The sequence below is a fragment of the Cheilinus undulatus genome, linkage group 16 (genome assembly GCF_018320785.1).
Source record: "Cheilinus undulatus linkage group 16, ASM1832078v1, whole genome shotgun sequence".
Classification (NCBI taxonomy): domain Eukaryota; kingdom Metazoa; phylum Chordata; class Actinopteri; order Labriformes; family Labridae; genus Cheilinus; species Cheilinus undulatus.
Window position 1 is genome coordinate 4,665,122 of NC_054880.1, and position 20,017 is coordinate 4,685,138.

Genomic DNA, 20,017 nt, shown 5'->3' on the forward strand with positions numbered 1-20,017 from the left:
TTACAAAACTTTTCAATACAAAAATTGCTATTACCTTTTCTGGGGCTAAATCTTCTATAAAAATGACTTTATAAGAAATCACATATTATTCTTGTTGTTCAGACACAGTGACAAAGAATGAAGTGATGCTCTGTACAAGCACCTAAGAAATTGTCTCCAGGTAGAGGAAACATGCCACACACGTTTAAACAGATGCACCTCTCCCTCTTGATTTGAGAGTGATTAATGCAAATCATTTAAAAAATGCTGGGAATTTATGTTTGACTTTTAATTCTAAGATTACAACAATTACTACTTCTACCACATAATTCAAAGCTACTGACATTAAGAAAACATTACACTCATCTTGGTTCAACAATAGTTGGGACATGGTAAAAAAAAAAACATAGAGGAAATGAAAAGAAAAAGATAAAGGCCAAAAATTAAATGGCCACTAACAGCAAAAGGAAACTAAACAAGGAGAGAGAGAGAGAGTGACATGTTGGAAGAACAGACAGCATTAAGAGAGCACATAAGAAGAGCGAGTGTGCTTGAAAGCACCACTTCTTAATGTGAGGATAGAGGAGTTTTTACACTCCTCCCAGGAACTGAAATAATACTGTGTTCAATCTCACCGTTCACTGGATAGAAACTGTCCCAGACCATTAAAAAAAAAACACATTTTATATCAAGGAAAGAAAGAAGACATAGTACAGAAACCAATGTACTTCAGTTCATGGATTAACTCAATCATCTTAATCATGTCTGACTCTTAATAACTAAAATGACCACATTACCAGTAAGTAAAGTTTAAAAAGGGATAAAAGGAATAGCAGAAGCGTTTATACAACACCATATGACTATTGTATCAAAATGCATGCTACACAATTAAACAGGGGTAACAACGTTATTTAAACATAGAAAGGATTTTTGACCAAAACATTTTGGCATTAAGAGGTTGCCCATGCCGAGACGTGTGATGACCAGTTGATGAGAATGCATTAACAGTTCACAGGAAAACCTTAAAAGTTCACAATCCAGGGGTCAGAGGTGAGTTGCAGTGATGGTTCTAGAACTTTTGACAAACAACTCACGGGCACAGTTTGAATCCTTGATAAGAGACAAACAATCAGATATATCCAGTTTTAGGAGGGTTTCTTCTTTGGGGACCTGTTTGTTCTGGAAGAGCTGTTGCAGAGAGGCACCCCTGATGCTTGATCTGACCCCCATGCAGGGCATGAAAGGTTTTAACCACTTCATAGAAACCATAGGGAGTCAACAGGAACTGAAACCTGGTTCATCATGACAAGACAATCCTGCTGATTCATGGTTTGTCACATGTTGTTACATGTACATGGTTTGTACACTTAGTCACATTTCCTTTTTGAGAGTAGCTGAAGGGTTTTTCTCTGGTATGAAGTTTCACATGTCTGGTCAAAGTTGCTTGATTGGTATATCTTTTGCCACACTCAGAGCAGACAAATGGTTTCTCTCCTGTGTGAAATCTCATGTGACTAGTTAAAGTTCCTTTTCGGGTAAATCTCTGACCACACTCAGAGCAGACAAAAGGTTTCTCTCCTGTGTGAATTCTTGTGTGACGATTTAAACCTCCGTTGTCGGGAAATCTCTGACCACACACAGAGCAGACAAATGGTTTCTCTCCATTGTGAGATTTCATGTGTTTCATCATTCCGTCTCTATGGGGAAATCTCTTACCACACTCAGTGCAGAGGAAGGGTTTTTCTTTGGTATGAACAACCATGTGTCTGGTCAAACCTAGTTTATGGGCATATCTTCTGCCACACACAGGGCAAGCAAATGGTTTCTCTCCTGTGTGAATTCTCATATGAATAGATAAACTTCCATGTTGGCTAAATCCCTGACCACAGTCAGAGCAGACAAAAGGTTTCTCTCCTGTGTGAATCCTTCTGTGACAAGTTAAACCTCCTTTTTCAGGAAATCTCTGACCACACTCAGAGCAGACAAATGGTTTCTCTCCTGTGTGAATTCTCATGTGAACAGCTAAACTTCCACTTTGGCTAAATCCGTGACCACACTCAGAGCAGACAAACGGTTTCTCTCCAGTGTGAAGTCTTGTGTGACGAGTTAAACCTCCTTTTTGGGTAAATTGTTGACCACACTCAGAGCAGACAAATGGTTTCTCTCCTGTGTGAAGTCTTGTGTGACGAGTTAAACCTCCTTTTTGGCTAAATCTCTGACCACACACAGAGCAGGGGAAGGGTTTTTCTTTGGTATGAACAACCATGCGTCTAATCACACCCTTTTTGCCCTTAATTCTTTTTCCACACTCTGAGTAGATGTACAATCTCTTTGGAATCTTTGCACTCGTTTCTGTGCTTTCCCCAACTGACTTTAAACCTGACTGGTGTTCTGTCATCTCCCTCCAATCAGCGCTGTCATCAGTTTCTGGATCAGAAGAGTCTTCAGTCTTGATCTTAGAATGTTGTTGTAAATCTCTCTCTGGATCAGAGTACCTGGCTGACTCTTTGGTCTGTTTTTGAGAATGCTGTGAAGACTGAGGCTCCTCTTTATCAACTTTGTTCTTCACAGGGACAGGAACAAAAGTGAACTTGATGATGTCATCTTCTAACCTGTGAGTTTGCTCATTCTCTTGATTGCTCCACAGTTCCTCAGGTTCATCTTTAATTTTCAGATGCTCACTCCTCTCCTGCTGCTCAGGGCATGCTGCCTCTTTACTCACTGACAGCTGATGGACCTCATCAGGAAAAACTAAAATACAGAAACACATCGTAAGAAAAACTGATTTTATTTTAACACAACACGTCTTAAGGTAATGAATAATATTTTAGTTAGTCAAGGCCCCACCCCACCCCTTACATCTCTTTATATCAGTCCCTTTTGTTTTCTTTATCTTAACAGTTCGCAAAAACAGCTGGTCTTGACTGTGCTGTTTTGACCACTGATTCTTTCATTGTACTTTGGAAGTTTCAGCACTGGTCAGAGAAGAAAGCAGACAGCTTTAGGAAAATCTAAAAATGATCAAATATACCAGAGATGGAAAAGGAGACACTGATAGAAAGGAAAATACGTGACAAGAATTAAAGAGTGGAAATGCAACGTATCGCTGATGTTGTTTACAAAATTTGGTGACATCTGTCAACAATGGATTTACTTTAAAATTATTCATTGGATATGCTTTTCAATTCTGAACATGTTCATTGCATTGTTTTCCAGTGCAGAGATTGATGAGGAGTGAGCCATTGCACCTCCTTACAATCATTGCTTAGAGTTGCATGAAAATAAGAGACCGTGATGCCACAATAAAAGTGAACTCATCATCACTGCTAAGGCCAACGCAACATCATCGTGTCTCAAAAGGTATACACTCATGAGCATTAACGGTCATGGCTGTTAATGAAAGTCTTAAACTTCTGCTGCAGAGTTCTGATGAAAGTCTGGAAGCAAAGCGGAGACTTGTCTCCTGCAACACCAAAACAAACTTTGGAGCTAACCCCACTGTTTTGACTCAGCGACACAACAAAAGTCCTGTTGTTGTTTTTCCTCAAGTGCTTTCACTGTGAATGCCCACATCAGGAAATGTAGTACTTACAGTAAACATTACATTTGTTGATGCTATCTCCCATCTGTTTGTATGTAAAGCCAGCACAACATAATAAAACATTTACGCAAATGCGACACATTTCAGAAAAACATTCACTGCAGCCACAGATTCTGGAGCCTCTCCACTCTTTGCTAATTATCAGTAACTGCTAGCTTCACAGTGTTTGCTACTTTACCGACTGACAAGTCAAATAACTACAATAATTGTAGCCTTACATTTATTACAGTAAACCCTTTCACCTAGCAGTAGGGACAGAGTCCTGCACCATGGCAATAACTTCAGTCAATAGGTAGAATTTCTTCTTTTTGAAGCGGCTGCCATTTTAAAAAGCTTTATCAACGGCCAAAGTCACACTCTTGACGTAGGCCATTATACTAAAGGGGTAGGATCAAATGATCTGATCAACTGAGGGTGTTGGTGATTTTACCAGAGGTGGCCAGCATCATGAAGAGCTGACTGAAGCAGTGTTCATTTCGACAACTAAATCTATGACTAAAAATGTTCGTTGACAGCCTTTTTTACATGACAAAAATAGACTAAGACTGACAAAAATAGATCTGTGATGACTGAAACTGAGAAAAACAGTTTAGTTTTCATCAAGATGACCAGCTAAAACTAAAATGTAATGTCGTTTTCGTCACACATCCAAAATCTGTGATATTTCTCCACTGTGGATAAATCTGTAAAATTACAATATATCAGTAACTCTTCTGCCTCTCAGCTGTAGAAAGCAGGGACCCCAGGTTTAGCAGAGTGCAGGGAACACACTGCCATGATTTGGTTCTAAATTTAGGCAAGAGAATAAATGCTTGGACTAAAAGATCAGAGCAAAATGTTTTGAGTTTTTGTTGATTAAATCTAGACGAAAACTAAAAGGATAGAAATGACTAAAATGTGACTTAAACTAAAATTTATATCATTTAAAGATGAAAACTAATACTAAACCTAAAAATAGCTGCCAAAATCAACACTGGACTGAAGAACAGAAAAATAAGAATAACCTTTGTAAAAAAAAATGACATAGGTCATTAATTTAGAAAGGTGACCATATGTGAAATGTTATATCTTTATTTATGATTTTGTTAGAAGGTGTAATAAATATATCTGCATAATTACACTTACTTTTCTTGCCATTATTTGTGATATCAGACTTTCATTCAGTAAAACTAGAATGTTGTTCTGAACAGAACCACCAGTTAACATTCTATTCTGCTCTGATCTAATCTTGTGTGCAGAAAACTGTGAACAACCATAAATCCTCAAGTAAAGACCAGTTAGCAGCAGAGATTGTGGTCCAGACGAATAAGGTCCGACTGGCGTCATAATTAGAGTTCACTCATCACAAAAAAATCCTCTCACATATTTAATCATCCAACAACAGTCAGCAACGATTTCTGCAGATCTGGGAACAAAGCAATATTGTTATCTGGAGCTAGTCAAAGCTAACAATGTGCTGCATGTTGCTGTGAAAGTTAGCTAAAGGCTCAGCTCTCAGAAACATTTACTGGAAACAAGTTTAGAGAAGAAGAAAGAAAACAAACCTGAAAGAGCCTGAAAGCCGGACATTTGACAAACATCCAAGAGTCGAAGAAGGACGAGAAAAGTCCACTCTGAACGCTCAAACAGAACACTGGATCATCCAAACACGCCAACGGTGATCGGCGGGAAAGTCTTCATGACCCGGAAAGAAAAATATTACCTAATGCACACAGTTCCGGCTTTCAAAATAAAGCTTCGAACATCTGGTTGTGAAAACGGAACACAGGGCAGGATTTAGATTAGCCGATATTGACAAAAGAAACATCAGATTGTCCATATCTTTGGATCATAATGGTGGCACTAAAACTAAAGGTTTAAATTAGTCTTGATATATACATTTAGGTTATATTCACAAGTTTCTCACAACATGCATGGTTTATATGGCTCTTTAAAATATATGTCTATTCGACCACCTGTCATAGAGCAAATAAAGATGAATACTTTAGAATTCTCTTCAAAAATTTTCCAATCTAAAAATGTTATTGTTATCTTTTATGGGAAAAATCTTCCATAAAAGGGCTTTTAGAAGAAAATCACATATTATTCTTGTTAAGACACAAAGATTGAAGTGATGCTCTGTACCAGCACCTAAGAAATTATCTCCAGGTAGAGAAAACATGCCACACACGTTTAAACAGATGCACCTCTCCCTCTTGATTTGAGAGTGATTGATGCAATTCATTTAAGAAATGCTGGGAATTGATGTTTGACTTTTAATTCTAAGATTACAACACTTACTTCTTTGCCACATAATTCAAAGCTACTGACATTAAGAAAACATTACTCTCAACTTGGTTCAACAATAGTTGGGACATGGTGAAAAACATGGAGGAAACGAAAAGAAAAAGATAAAGGCCAAAAATGAAATGCCAACTAATAGCAAAAAGAAGCTAAACAAGAAGAGAGAAAGAGTGACAGGTTGGAAGAACAGACAGCGTTAAGAGAGCACATAAGAAGAGCGAGTGTGCTTGAAAGCACCACTTCTTAATGTGGGGATAGAGGAGGGTTTTTCCACTCCTCCCAGGAACTGAAATAATACTGTGTTCAATCTAACCCTTCATCAGATAGAAACTGTCCCAGACCATAAAAAAAACATTTTATATCAAGGAAAGAAAGAAGACATAGTAATAAGTACAGAAACCAATGTAATTCACTTCATGGATTAACTCAATCATCTTAATTGTGTCTGACTATTAATAACTAAAATGACCACATTACCAATGAGTAAAGTTTATATGAGGATAAAAGGAATAGCAGAAGCACTTATACAACACCATATGACTATCGTATCAAAATGCATGCTACACAGTTAAACAGGGGTAACAACATGATTTAAACATAGAAAGGATTTTTGACCAAAACATTTTGGCATTAAGAGGTTGCCCATGCAGAAACGTGTGACGACCAGTTGATGGCACTGTTGGTCCATGGAAGATTCGATTAAAATTTGAAAAATTATGTTTACAGCAGTTATGAGATCTTTAGTCCAAACTCTTCCAGTCAAGCAGGACATGTACTCAGGTATTTATGAGCAACATCTGGTTCTTGTTGGTGTGTCCAGAGAGAGAAGGCATTAACAGTTCAATGGAAAACCATGAAAGTTCACAATCCAGGGGTCAGAGGTGAGTTGCAGTGATGGTTCTAGAACTTTTGACAAACAACTCACGGGCACAGTTAGAATCCTTGATAAAAAGACAACCAATCAGATATTTCCAGTTTTAAGAGGGATTTGCCTTTGGGGACCTGTTTGTTCTGGAAGTGCTGTTGAAGTGCGGCACCCCTGATGCTTGAGCTGACCTTCATGCAGGGCATGAAAGGTTTTAACCACGTCACAGAAACCATAGGGAGTCAACAGGAACTGAAACCTGGTTCATCATGACAAGACAATCCTGCTGATGCCGATTCATGTTTTTTTGCATGTTCAGTCACATTTCCTTTTTGAGAAAATCTCTCACCACATTGAGAGTGGCTGAAGGGTTTTTCTCTGGTATGAAGTTTCACATGTCTGGTCAAAGCTGCTTGATTGGTATATCTTTTGCCACACCCAGAGCAGACAAAAGGTTTCTCTCCTGTGTGAAATCTCATGTGACTAGTTAAAGTTCTTTTTCGGGTAAATCTCTGACCACACTCAGAGCAGACAAATGGCTTCTCTCCTGTGTGAATTCTTGTGTGACGATTTAAATCTCCTTTTTCGGCAAATCTTTTACCACACACAGAGCAAACAAAAGGTTTTACTCCATAGTGGGATTTCATGTGCTTCAGCATTCCGTTTCTATAGGGAAATCTCTTCCCACACTCAGTGCAGGGGAAGGGTTTTTGTTTAGTATGAACAACCATGTGTCTGGTCAAACCTACTTTATAGGTATATCTTTTGCCACACACAGAGCAAGCAAACCGTTTCTCTCCTGTGTGAATTCTCATGTGACCAGTTAAACTTCCATGTTTGCTAAATCCCTGACCACAGTCAGAGCAGACAAACGGTTTCTCTCCTGTGTGAATTCTCATGTGACCAGCTAAACTTCCATGTTGGCTAAATCCCTGACCACACTCAGAGCAGGTAAATGGTTTCTCTCCTGTGTGAATTCTCAAGTGAGCAGCTAAATTTCCACTTTGGCTAAATCCATGACCACATTCAGAGCAGACAAACGGTTTCTGTCCTGTGTGAATTCTTGTGTGACGAGTTAAATCTCCCTTTCTGGGAAATCTCTGACCACACTCAGAGCAGAAAAATGGTTTCTCTCCTGTGTGAATTCTCATGTGAGCAGCTAAATTTGATTTTTGGGTAAATCTCTTGCCACACACAGAGCAGACATAAGGTGTTTCACCTGTGTGAAGTCTCATATGATAGGTCACACTTTTTTTTCTTGTAAATCTCTTACCACACTTAATGCAGGGGAAGGTATTTTGTTTAGTATGAACTACCATATGTGTGGTCAAAACACTTTTCCGGGAAAATCTCTTGCCACAGACTGAGCAGACAAAAGGTTTCTCTCCTGTGTGAATTCTCATGTGATCATGTAAACTTCCTTTTTCTGTAAATCTCTGACCACACACAGAGCAGATGAAAGGTTTTACTCCTTCGTGAGATTCCATGTGTCTTATCATATTGTCTCGCCGGGGAAATCTCTTCCCACATTCTGTACAGCTAAATGGTTTTTCTTTAGTATGAACAACCATGCGTCTAATCACACCCATTTCACCCTTCAATCTTTTTCCACACTCTGAGTAGATATACAATTTCTTTTGAGTCTTTGTGCTCGTTTCTGTGCTTTCCCCATCTGACTTTAAACCTGACTGGTGTTCTGTCATCTCCCTCCAATCAGTGCTGTCATCAGTTTCTGGATCAGAAGAGTCTTCAGTCTTGACCTCAGAATGTTGTTGTAAATCTCTCTCTGGATCAAAGCACCTGGCTGACTCTTTGGTCTGTTTTTGAGAATGCTGTGAAGACTGAGGCTCCTCTTCATCATCTTCATTCTTCACAGGGACAGGAACAAAAGTGAACTTGATGATGTCATCTTCTAGCCTGTGAATTTGTTCATTCCCCTGATTGCTCCACAGTTCCTCAGGTTCATCTTTAATTTTCAGATGCTCACTCCTCTCCTGCTGCTCAGGACATGCCGCTTCTTTATTCACTGACAGCTGATGGACCTCATCAGGAAAAACTAAAATACAGAAACACATCGTAAGAAAAACTGATTTTATTTTAACACAACACGTCTTTAAGTAATGAATGATATTTTAGTTTGTCAAGGCCCCTCCCCACTCCTTACATCTCATTATGTCAATAAAAATATATATGTTTTTTAATGTAGAGAAGAGTCTTTATCTAAAAAGTTCAAAAACAGCTGGTCTTGACTGTGCTATTTTGACCACTGATTCTTTCATTGTACTTTGGAAGTGTCCTCACTGGTCAGAGAGGAAAGCAGAATGCTTTGGGCCAAATCTCATGTTGATCAAATATACCAGAGATGGAGGAGGAGATGCTGATAGAAAGGAAAATATGTGACAAGAATTAAAGAGTAGGAATGCAATGAATCACTGATGTTGTTTGCAAAATTTGGTGACATCTTTCAACAATGGATTTAATTTATGATTACTCATTGGATATGCTGTTCAATTCTGAACATGTTCATTGCATTGTTTTCCAGTGCAGAGATTGATGAGGAGTGAGCCATCTCACCTCCTTACAATCGTTACTCAGAGTTGCATGAAAATAAGAGACCATGACACCACACTGAAAGTAAACTCATCATCACAGTGAAGGCCAACGCAGCATCATCATGTCACAAATGGTATAAACTCATGAGCATTAATGGTCATGGCTGTTAATAAAAGTGTTAAACTTCTGCTGCAGAGCTCTGATGAAAGTCTGGAAGCAAAGCAGAGACTTGTCTCCTGCAACACCAAAGCAAACTTTGGAGCTAACCCCACTGTTTTGACTCAGCGACACAACAAAAGTCCTGTTGTTGTTTTTACTCAATTGTTTTCATTTTGAACACCCACATCAGGAAATGTAATATCTCATACATTAGAAAACCATTCACTACAGCCACAGATTCTGGACCCTCCACTCTTAGCTTATTATAAGTAACTGCTAGTTTGCTACTATGCTGACTAAAAGGACAAATAACTACAATAATTGTAGCCTTACATTTATTATAGTAAACCTTTTCACCTACCAGTAGGAACTGAGTCCTGCACCATGGCAATAACTTCAGTAACTAGGTAGAATTTATTTTTTTAATAAACTTTATAAATGGCCAAAGTCACACTTTTGACTTAGGCCGTTACACTAAAGGGGTAGGATCACATGATCTGTTCAACTGAGGATGTTCGTGATTTTACCAGAGATGGCCAGCATCATGAAGAGCTGACTGAAGCAAAGAAAATTAAAAAATAACCTTTGTCCAAAAAAATGTCATAGGTCATTAATTTAGAAAGGTGACCATATGTGAAATGTGGTAAAATATCGATTTATACTTTTTTAGAAGGTTTAATAAATACATCTTATTAATCAAACTGACTTTTCTAGCTATTATTTGAGATATCAGATCTTCATTGTGTGATTGAGTTTCATTCAGCTAGCTAAAATAAAATGTTGTTGTACACATGTGAACAGAACCACCAGTTAACATTCTGTTCTGCTCTCATCTATTCTTGTGTGCAGAAAACTATGAACAACCATAAATCCTCAAGTAAAGACCAGTTAGCAGCAGAGGTTGTGGCCCACACTAATAAGGTCTGACTGGCGTCATAATTAGAGTTCACTCATCATTAAAAATCCTCTCACACATTCAATCATCCAACAACAGTCAGCAACGATTTCTGCAGATCTGGGAACAAAGCAATATTGTTATCTGGAGCTAGCCAAAGCTAACAATGTGCTGCATGTAGCTGTGAAAGTTAGCTAAAGGCTCAGCTCTCAGAAACATTTACTGGAAACAAGTTTAGAGAAGAAGAAAGAAAACAAACCTGAAAGAGCCTGAAAGCCGGACATTTGACAAACATCCAAGAGTCGAAGAAGGACGAGAAAAGTCCACTCTGAGCGCTCATACAGAACACTGGATCATCCAAACACGGCGACGGTGATCGACGGGGAAAGTCTTCATGACCCGGAAACAAAGACGCGACCTCAGGCACACACTTCCGGCTTTCAGAATAAAGCTTCGAACATCCTGTCCTGAGAACGGAACACGATTCAGATCAGCCGATATTTAGGGCCCGAGCACCGAGTGGTGCGAGCACCTAATTGTATTTGCTAGGATTATTTTACTTACGCATCTGCCGTCATTTCATGGACTTTCGAGGCATTTAACATGTCTGAATTTGCTGGAAACTTTGCAAGTGTCCAGTCTCGTGAAAATTTTGATAATTTTTGGGTCTCCAACATGAAAATTCAGAATTATAAAAATAGCGCCCCCAACAGATTTCAAAGTTAAAGCCCCATCCTTTGACTTTGTCGTAGATTAATCAAATTTTGTGTGCAGGTGTGGCTTGGGGAGATCTACAAAAAAAAAAAAAAAGCCTCTTGGGCCTACACCCTATCTCCAACGGGAAATGTGCCATTTTGAATAAATATGCAAAAAAGGGGCGGTTTTCGGCCTTTTCCACGGGTCATAACTGAACGAACTCGCCCGAGGGATTTCATCCGATCGACTTGTACTTCGGCACACTCGCCAAAAATTTTTAAACATTCATAACTCTAGTATACATGGTCATATCTGAGACAGATTTCATATGCTTGATAGGAGTCCAGGCCAGAACACATCCATACTTGAAAATTTGAAAAATTGTATAGCGCCACCCTCTGGCAACAGAAAGTCACTACTCGTGAATTTCACATCGCTGTACCTACATGGTTGGACAAATCATTCTGAAATTGGCCCAGGCAGTTCCCAAGGAGTTGGCCTCACACATATACAATGGTCAAATGTCTACGTTAAAGGGTGTTGCCATGTCGATTTTTGTTTGCCATGAAACAGGAAGTAGATTTTTCAAATGGTTATAAGACATCTAGAGCAATGAAACTTGACAAAAAAACAATCTTATTGGCATTCTGAGATGATTGATGTTCATTTTGTAGCTGGGCGTGGCCTATTGGCTCAAAGGTGCCCCTACAACATTTCAAAAATTCAGCACCCCCCCCCCCCAGCAGGTTTAACCTAGGATTTTGAACATGTGTGGGCAGATGTGTCATGTCAGGAAGAAAAAAAAAAAAAAGAAAAATCCTCTTGGACCCATATCGTAAGTCAAACAGGGAATCAGCCATTTTGAATTTTTTGGTAAAACAAGCCATATTTTAGGGGTCGTATTTGAACTAACTCATCTGAGGGTGTTCATCCAAACTACTTGATCTTTGGTGCAGAGCAAGAAGAGATGTCTTAGGTCCAAAGTTATTCAGGATTTTCTCATTAGTCGAAAGGCGTGGCCATGGCGGCCCCTTAGGTTGAAATGCTTCATCATGTGATAAAAATGGCTGGTGCTCACTCAAAAAAATTCTTCTCATTGCAAGATTGGCCAAATCCTGCTGAAATTAGCCCAGGCACATCCCTCAAGGTTGATATTACTCAGATTTGAAGGTCATGAGTCCTTACCTAAAATGGTGAGGCAGTGACAATTTTTCATTTGCCATGTAACAGGAAGTAGAATTATCTAGTGCTTACAAAACTTGTAAAGCCATGAAACTTAGCAGAAAAACACCCAGTAGCAAAACGAAATGATTGCTAGGATGAGTGTCAGTGGGCATGGCTTTTTGGCTCAGTAACGCCCCCTACAGTAATTTGAAAATCCAGCCCCTGCAGCAGGATTATCCGAGGATTTTGAAAATTCTTGAACTTATACACCATTTTAAGTTCTACAGAAAAGCCTTTTGGACCCATGCCGTAAAACAAACAGGAAGTCTGCCATTTTTATTTTTGTGGTCTAAAAGCAGCGCATTTAGCATAATTATCACTACAGCCATTTTTACACAAAAACTATCCTCTGAGAACAGAATCTCTTTTCTTCTTCTTCTTTTTTTTTAAGGTTTGGTGTTTAAATGTCAATCAAATCTATTAATGTGCCTGAAACTGTTGTAGTATGCATGCCAGGCCAGTAGTTGGCAGTGTGACTGACAATGAAACATGCATACACACCTTTCCTTCCGCCTGGTGGTGTCAACAGACAAACATGGCTGACACACAAATGTTTGTGTGGACAGATGAAGTCGGGTTGCTTTCTAGTGACAGTCAATCACAAAATAAATAGACATCTAAAAAATGGGAACATATAAACGTTGGCAGGAAGTGAGCAGCACCAGGCCAAGATCAAGTCTCTGACGGACTACATGCAGGACATGGAGCAGAAGAAGAGACAGGTGGAGGAGAGCCAGGACGCTCTGACCGAGGAGCTCGCTAAGCTGCAGGCTCACGGTTCTCACATTTATGTTAACCATTAAAACATCTTAGCTCAAGTAAAAACAGGTTTACTTGATGGAATTTTCGTCTTTGTTTTTCATCAGAGAAAAGACACGAGATGTCAGGAGAGGAGAAGGAGATCATCGGCAGACACGATGGGGACGGGGACATAAAGGTGAGGAGGAAACACGTCACTGAGAATCTCTGTTACAGAAATGTGAAATAGCTGAATGTTTTTGTGTCTGTGTGCCACAGAAAACTCTGGAGGAGCAGCTGGAGAACCACAGAGAGGCTCACCACAAACAGCTGAGCCCACTGAGAGACCAGATCAAGACGAGCAGAGGATGCTGGACGAGCTCACAATGTAAGTCTGACTGTTTTAAATCCAACTACATTTTCAAAGATGTTAGAGACCACAGACATAAGAAGAAACAGATGGCATGAGATATTTGAACCAAAGTCTGCAGTAAAGTAAGTATACTAATTATTTAGACTAGTGTTACTGAAAACTGCTCAACAAAAGAGCCAAATTGTTGAAAAATACCTTTGCAATAGCCACATTTAAAGTGGTGAAAACTGGCAAAAATTGATTAACCCTCCTAGGTCCCTAAGGGTATTTTTTTTTTTTTTTTTACCCTTTTGGACTTTATTTTGTGGATAACTTTGGTTGTGTTGATGCATATGGCATAAAATTTGCTGAGGGTGTGTATTTTGGGATGAATTTTGGTATTTCAGAAAAAAAAATTAAAGTCTTTAATTCACTGTGTAAAAAAAAAAATAGTCACACCTGAGTCCCTAAGGGTATTTTTTTACCCCATCTACTCCCATTATAAACACATTTTTTTTAAAACGCTGCCATTGCAGTTTGATTTATTTTGATTTTTATTTTTTTTCATTCCTTGGTGTTGAAATCCCCTCAGATTTTTATTTTTCATTGTTTTTTCATTAGTGGTGATATTTTCTCATATGCTGTATAGCCACCATTGAGAGGCCGTGTCAGCATTTTTACACTATCATATTATATCAAGCACTGCAGGCTAATAAAATAAATATTTAGAACAAAACTCATTTGGGTGTGTTCTAGGGATGCCATAGTGTGTTGTGAAAGTGTGTGTTGAGGAATTGGTGTGTGCATGTGTGTTAAGCCAAAACACAGCCACTAAAGTCATGGTCAGTACAATGTGATATGATGAACCCTATTTTACCAAGTTTGTAAGATTCGTCAGATGGATGAGGTTTGTGTGTGTGTGTATGCATGTGTGTCAGTGTGAAAGGGGGTTGAGTGGGTGTGTGGAGGTGTGTTTGTGCGTGAGTGTGTGTGTGTGTAGATAACTACAAATGCTTATTTTTTCAAACATTTTCAAAGCCCTCAATGATGTTCACAAATTTCAAAGCCTGACAGCATCATGTACACACACGCACACACGCGCGCACACACATACAAATCCCCCCAACATCACCACCACACTCCCACACAACTGCACACATACACAAACCACACCCATCTGAAAAATCATGCATACATGGTAAAATAGGGTTTATCATTTCCCATTGTACTGACCATGATTTTAGTGGCAGTGTTTGGGCTTCACACACATTCACACATGTGTCAATTCCTCACCACACTATGGCATCCCTAGAACACACCCAAATAAGTTTTGTTCTAAATATTTATTTTATTAGCCTGCAGTGCTTGATATAATATGATAATGTAAAAATGCTGATATGGCCTCTCAATGGTGGCTATACAGCATATGAGAAAATATCACCACCCAGTAAAAAACAATGAAAAATAAAAATTTGAGGGGATTTCAACACCAAGGAATGAAAAAAATAAAAGTCAAAATAAATCAAACTGCAATGACAGCGTTTTCAAGAAATGTGTTTATAATGGGAGTAGATGGGGTAAAATACACCCCTAGGGACTCAGGTGTGACTATTTTTTTTAAACAGTGAATTAAAGACTTCAAAAACATTTTTCCTTGAAATACCAAAATTCATCCCAAAACACACACTCTCAGCAAAATCTATGCCATATGCATCAACACAACCAAAGCTATCCACAAAATAAAGTCCAAAAGGGTAAAAAATACCCTTAGGGACCTAGGAGGGTTGAAAAATAATGATGTACTAATCACAAAAACTGGCATTTAAGGGATTTAAATTTTGAAACAGGATGAATATTCATTATAAATGTTGATGACTGAAGTGACTTAAAATATTTATACAAAAACATTGGAATTATACATTAATTTATCTTTTATGGCAGAGGGTATTTTTTACCCTTAGAGACCTGGGTGTCACACTTTTTATACAATTGGGCACTATGAAAATACTAGAAATTGTTAAAAATCAATGTTGATGCCAATCTTTGACACTCCTGGGCACAGATAATTCCAAACCAAAAAAAAAATCAATTTTGCATGTATGTGATGGAAAATAATTCACTTTTTATGTTTTTTCTTTAACAAAAAATCAAGTTCTCATCACAAAAACTGGCACCTAAGGGGTTAAAATTTTGAAACTCTGATAATTTTCATTATACTTGGTGAGGACTGAAGTTACTTAAGGTATTCATGCAAAAACATTTGGAATGATACATTAATACATTTTTTTTAATGGCACTCTTTATTGGAGGGTATTTTTACCCTTGGGGACCTGGATGTCTCACTTTTTATACAATCGGGCACTATGAAAATATTAAAAATTGTTAAAAATCAATCTTGATGCCAATTCTTCACACTCCCAAAAACTGGTATTTAAGGGGTCAAATTTTTGAAACTTCTATAATTTTCATTACACTTCGTGAGGACTGAAGTTACTTAAGGTATTTATTCCAAAAAAATGGGAATGATACCTTGTAACATAATTTTTTATGGCATTCTTTATTGGAGGGTATTTTTTACCCTTAGGGACCTGGATGTCGCACTTTTTTTTAGGGGCCTAGAAGGGTTAAAAGAGGCATAAATAGTCAAAAAAGCAGAAACAAATGGTATAAAAGTTCAAATTGGAATAAAATGGCAAAAACTGTGTGAAAAGTGTCACAAAAGGAGTTACAAATACCAAAAAATAGTCAGACAGCAGCAAAAAATGTGCTAAAAATAGTAAAAAGTGACTAAAATGGCTGCAAAGCAGAAAGAGAATTGGTGAAAAGGCAAAAAATAGGCATTAAATGGCAAAAACTAGGGTGCAAATAGCAAAAATGGGGGAAAAGTGTTATAAAAAATGAATAATGGATGATAAAAATAGTCAGAAGCTGCAAAAATGTGAAAAAATTGTATCAAGTAACTAAAATGGTCAAAAAGTGGCAAAAATGTGGTTAAAAAAAGTGAAAAGTGAATAAAATGGCAAAAAGCTAAAAAAAAAAAAAAAAAAAATTGGGTTAAAAAAAAATATATATAATATATAATATAGCAACTTAAATGGGCAAAAAGATGCAGAAATATTGTAAGAATGAACAAATAGTGATTAAAATGACCAAAAGCAGCAAAAAATGAGTTACAGATGATAAAAATGGTCAGAAAGCGGCAAAAATGTAGTAAAAATGAATGAATAGTGTCTAAAATGGTCAAAAAGTGGCAACAATGTGGTAAAAAATAGTGAGAAGTGCCTAAAAAGGTCAAAAAGCAGCAAAAAAATTGGTAAATAGGCAAAAATAGGCATTAAATGGCAAAAACTATATGAACAGTAGCAACAATGGATGAGAAGCAACATATAAAAGAGGAGTTACAGATGATAAAAACGGTCAGAAAGTGGCAAAATATGGTAAAATAATGGCAAAAAGTGACTAAAAGTGGCAAAATGGGCTAAAAAAATCATGTGAAAAGTGACATAAATTGTAAAAAGCAACAAAAATGTGGTAAAAAATGATGAAAATTGAGTTAATTAGTCAAAAAGTGGTAAAAATGTGGTAAATTATTGGTGAAAAGTGACTAAATGGGTAAAATGCTGCAAAGAGTGACAAAAACGTGAAAAGTGTCATTTAATGGCTAAAAGTAGCTTAAATTGGGTGAAAAGTGGACAAAAAAATGCCAAAAAGGGGAATGAATTGCAAATAGCAAAAAGCAGGATGAAAGTGGCAAAAACTACAAAACTGGCAAGAAGTGGCACAAATGGGCTAAAAACAGCAAAAATTGATTAAAAGTGTCAAAAACAGGAAAAAAGGGAGAAGAATTAGAAATAAGGGTAATGGAAAAAACTAAGAGAAAAAATAAAGGTTGACAATTGAAGCCTCCTGTAGAAGAGTGGAAACAAACGTATTAATGTGACTTGATATGGATCATTCCTGAGGTGAAAGTTTTGTAAGGTTTTCTGGGGAAAAATATTTGAAATGAAGACATAAAAGAGCCACAAACCATCCCAATGAAGCCACACGCTGAGTTTTACTCATTCAGACTAATAACTGTTTGTGACGAGACTTTAACTGGATCAGGAATTTAGTAAAATTGTTCTAAACCGGGTCTAAAATTTTGACTTCAAGTCCACAGAGACGAATGAAGCAGTAAAAAAATCAACAAACCTATTCATGTTTGATGTTTTTTTGATCTAGGATATTTCCACAGATTTGAGTGGTTCTCATTGAACCACTTTATGCTGGTTTAAATGATCCTGAAGTTTGTTTTTTTTTAATTTTTTTTTCAAACCAAAGTAGTAACAGTCATTACACCTGTCTACTGTGTGCGATCCTCATGAGGAAGGATGTAAAATCCTCGTACCACTCTTCTTTACTGAGCCAGGACCTTTTAGCTGCATACGACTGTAGTCTGGCTTTACACTGGCTCTAAAAGTCTACACACACCTGTTACATTAGTCTGGTTTTACACTGGCTCTAAAAGTCTACACACACCTGTTACATTAGTCTTGCTTTACACTGGCCCTAAAAGTCTACACACACCTGTTACATTAGTCTGGCTTTACACTGGCTCTAAAAGTCTACACACACCTGTTACATTAGTCTGGTTTTACACTGCCTCTAAAAGTCTACACACACCTGTTACATTAGTCTGGTTTTACACTGCCTCTAAAAGTCTACACACACCTGTTACATTAGTCTGGTTTTACACTGCCTCTAAAAGTCTACACACACCTGTTACATTAGTCTGGTTTTACACTGGCTCTAAAAGTCTACACACACCTGTTACATTAGTCTGGCTTTACACTGGCTTTAAAAGTCTACACACACCTGTTACATTGTTGTCATGTGAAGGTTCCCAACCTGGGGTCCGGGCACCCCTGGGGGGGGCGCCTATAATGAACTTTTATTTATAGAGTCATGATTGAAAATGTAAGAGGAAGTATTAGAGCCCTCTAAAAGGTCCAACAACATAAAGAGGATCTGTGCCTTTCTTGGAAAAAGGTGACATTTAAAAGTACATTTTTGAGATGATAAAGTTGTATTTTTTCAAGAACCTGAGCTCAGAATTTTCTAGTTCAAAAGTCCTAAATTATTACATCATGCACTTTAAAATTTCAAGTTTTTAATGTCAGAATTGAACATTCTAAACTAGTGAATTTACAAGGATCCAAAGTGAAAACAGTGAGTAGAAATGTCTCTTCAGAGTCTGGGGAATAATGATAATGTGATCATTCTTGGATCATTTCCTCACTGATCAATCCTGTTAGAAAAATCTCCTGATTAGGCCATCAACTGTAGGACTTATGGAAGGAAAACCGCTTCCTCTGTTGTCGTTTTCTTTTACCACGGCTCTTTTGGATATATAATGTCAAAAAACTGTACCTTTTAGTTGAAATAAATTTCCAATTTTCTTTTTCTGGTAAATTCATGACTTATTAAATAAGAAATTTTTGAGATTTTAATTAAAAAATTGACTGAATCTTCTCATTTTGGTATTCTTATGGTGGCTCTAAATGCCGTTGTAATGATGGATAGTTTATATGCAGATATTTATGAAGAACTCGTTTATGCAGGCCTGTTATGCTGGGATTTAGGCAATAAAACAATTAAAAATGATGTTTAATTTTCAGAGATTGTCCTGGGGGGCTTTAGAGTGTTTAGAGTAGAGGGACCCCAAAGAAAAAAGGTTGGGACCCACTGATGTAAAGGTCTATCATTTCAGAAATGTTCTGCCTTGTACCATTTTTGAAGCCAAATAACTGTTTGGAGATATTTCCAGAACCCAGAAGAACAAAATGATTATATGTTGATGTGGTTTGTTGACATTTCTCCAGACAGTTACTCTGCCGTTAAAAAGCGCCCAATCAGAGCTTAGCGAGCGTCTCTTCTCAGTCTGAACCAGGGTCTGCTGCTGGAGCAGGAGAGGCTGATGTCAGACTAGGACAAACTGAAGACTGAAGAGCAGGAGAAGGACGCCAAGCTGCAGAAACTCATGTGAGTAAAGGACTAATCCGTACGTTTATTTATGTTGAATGTGAGTTCATGTGGTTTTTGTTTGCAGGCTGCTGAATGAGCAGAGGGAGCAGGCCAGAGAGGACCTGAAGGGCCTGGAGGGTCAGGGTACCAAGTTATCATTTATTTTGAAAAGGCCTTTGAACGTACGGAAATCAAGAAAACGGACAACTTCACTCATTTTTTCCATTTGTGTCCAGAATCAGAAAATGAGTGAAGTTGTCCGTTTTCTTGATTTCCGTACGTTCAAATGCCCTTTCAAAATAAATGATACTTTGGTACCCTGACCCTGGGTACCAGGGTGTGTGGTAAGTATTTCCTGTTTCTACAGCAGAGGAGAAGAAGTCCCCATGATGGGCTCAGTGATCATGCATGCATGCAAATAAAGACTCCATCCCGTAAAACTCCAGCTGTGTCTGCATTTTTGTTGCATAACCCCCTACTTACATCTCTAACGGCTCCCCAGGGGGGCGCCGTGCCGCATCCCCCCTTCTCCATCAGGCATGCCTTGATCCAGGTACCGGCCACAGTGGGGTTTGAACCCCAGCATCCCCTGCAGAACTGGTCTAGTCCAGTCCTCTGTGCCACCGCCGCCATACCTTTCACACTACCATCTCTTCTCCTGGCGCATTT

General features: G+C 38.1%; 3 protein-coding genes across 7 annotated transcripts in view; 1 reads left to right on the forward strand and 2 right to left on the reverse strand.

The window, feature by feature from the left end:
* The window catches only part of LOC121523793 (gastrula zinc finger protein XlCGF57.1-like), a 33,165-nt gene extending 27,912 nt beyond the window's left edge, over positions 1–5,253 (reverse strand). For 2 of the 3 annotated variants that reach the window (XM_041808842.1, XM_041808837.1), the window contains exon 1: positions 5,125–5,247. In XM_041808842.1, coding sequence (XP_041664776.1) covers positions 5,125–5,149 — 25 coding nt within the window. In that variant the 5' untranslated portion in view covers positions 5,150–5,247. Of the gene's footprint in view, positions 1–45; positions 2,731–5,124 lie in introns of those variants that run through there. The other variant, XM_041808839.1, reaches the window with a different exon arrangement.
* A 626-nt stretch (positions 5,254–5,879) lies between these two features.
* Positions 5,880–10,726, reverse strand: LOC121523776 (gastrula zinc finger protein XlCGF57.1-like). Its single transcript, XM_041808812.1, has 2 exons — positions 10,595–10,726; positions 5,880–8,784 (listed from the first exon to the last, which is right to left on the reverse strand). The coding sequence occupies exons 1-2, from the start codon at positions 10,617–10,619 to the stop codon at positions 6,971–6,973; spliced, it is 1,839 nt and encodes a 612-aa protein (XP_041664746.1). The 5' UTR covers positions 10,620–10,726; the 3' UTR covers positions 5,880–6,970.
* Positions 10,727–12,791: 2,065 nt separating this feature from the next.
* On the forward strand, positions 12,792–19,477 carry LOC121523889 (kinesin heavy chain-like). Of its 3 annotated transcripts, XR_005993067.1 has the most exons (5): positions 12,792–13,032; positions 13,122–13,192; positions 13,273–13,381; positions 19,207–19,366; positions 19,434–19,458. XR_005993067.1 is itself a non-coding variant. In XM_041808951.1 (4 exons), the coding sequence occupies exons 1-4, from the start codon at positions 12,948–12,950 to the stop codon at positions 19,245–19,247; spliced, it is 306 nt and encodes a 101-aa protein (XP_041664885.1). In that variant the 5' UTR covers positions 12,792–12,947; the 3' UTR covers positions 19,248–19,477. The 3 variants fall into 3 exon arrangements, 2 of the variants coding, with proteins under 2 accessions (XP_041664885.1, XP_041664886.1); XM_041808951.1 differs by having other exon boundaries at positions 19,207–19,477; XM_041808952.1 differs by lacking the exon at positions 19,434–19,458 and having other exon boundaries at positions 19,265–19,314.
* The last annotated feature ends 540 nt before the right edge of the window (positions 19,478–20,017 follow it).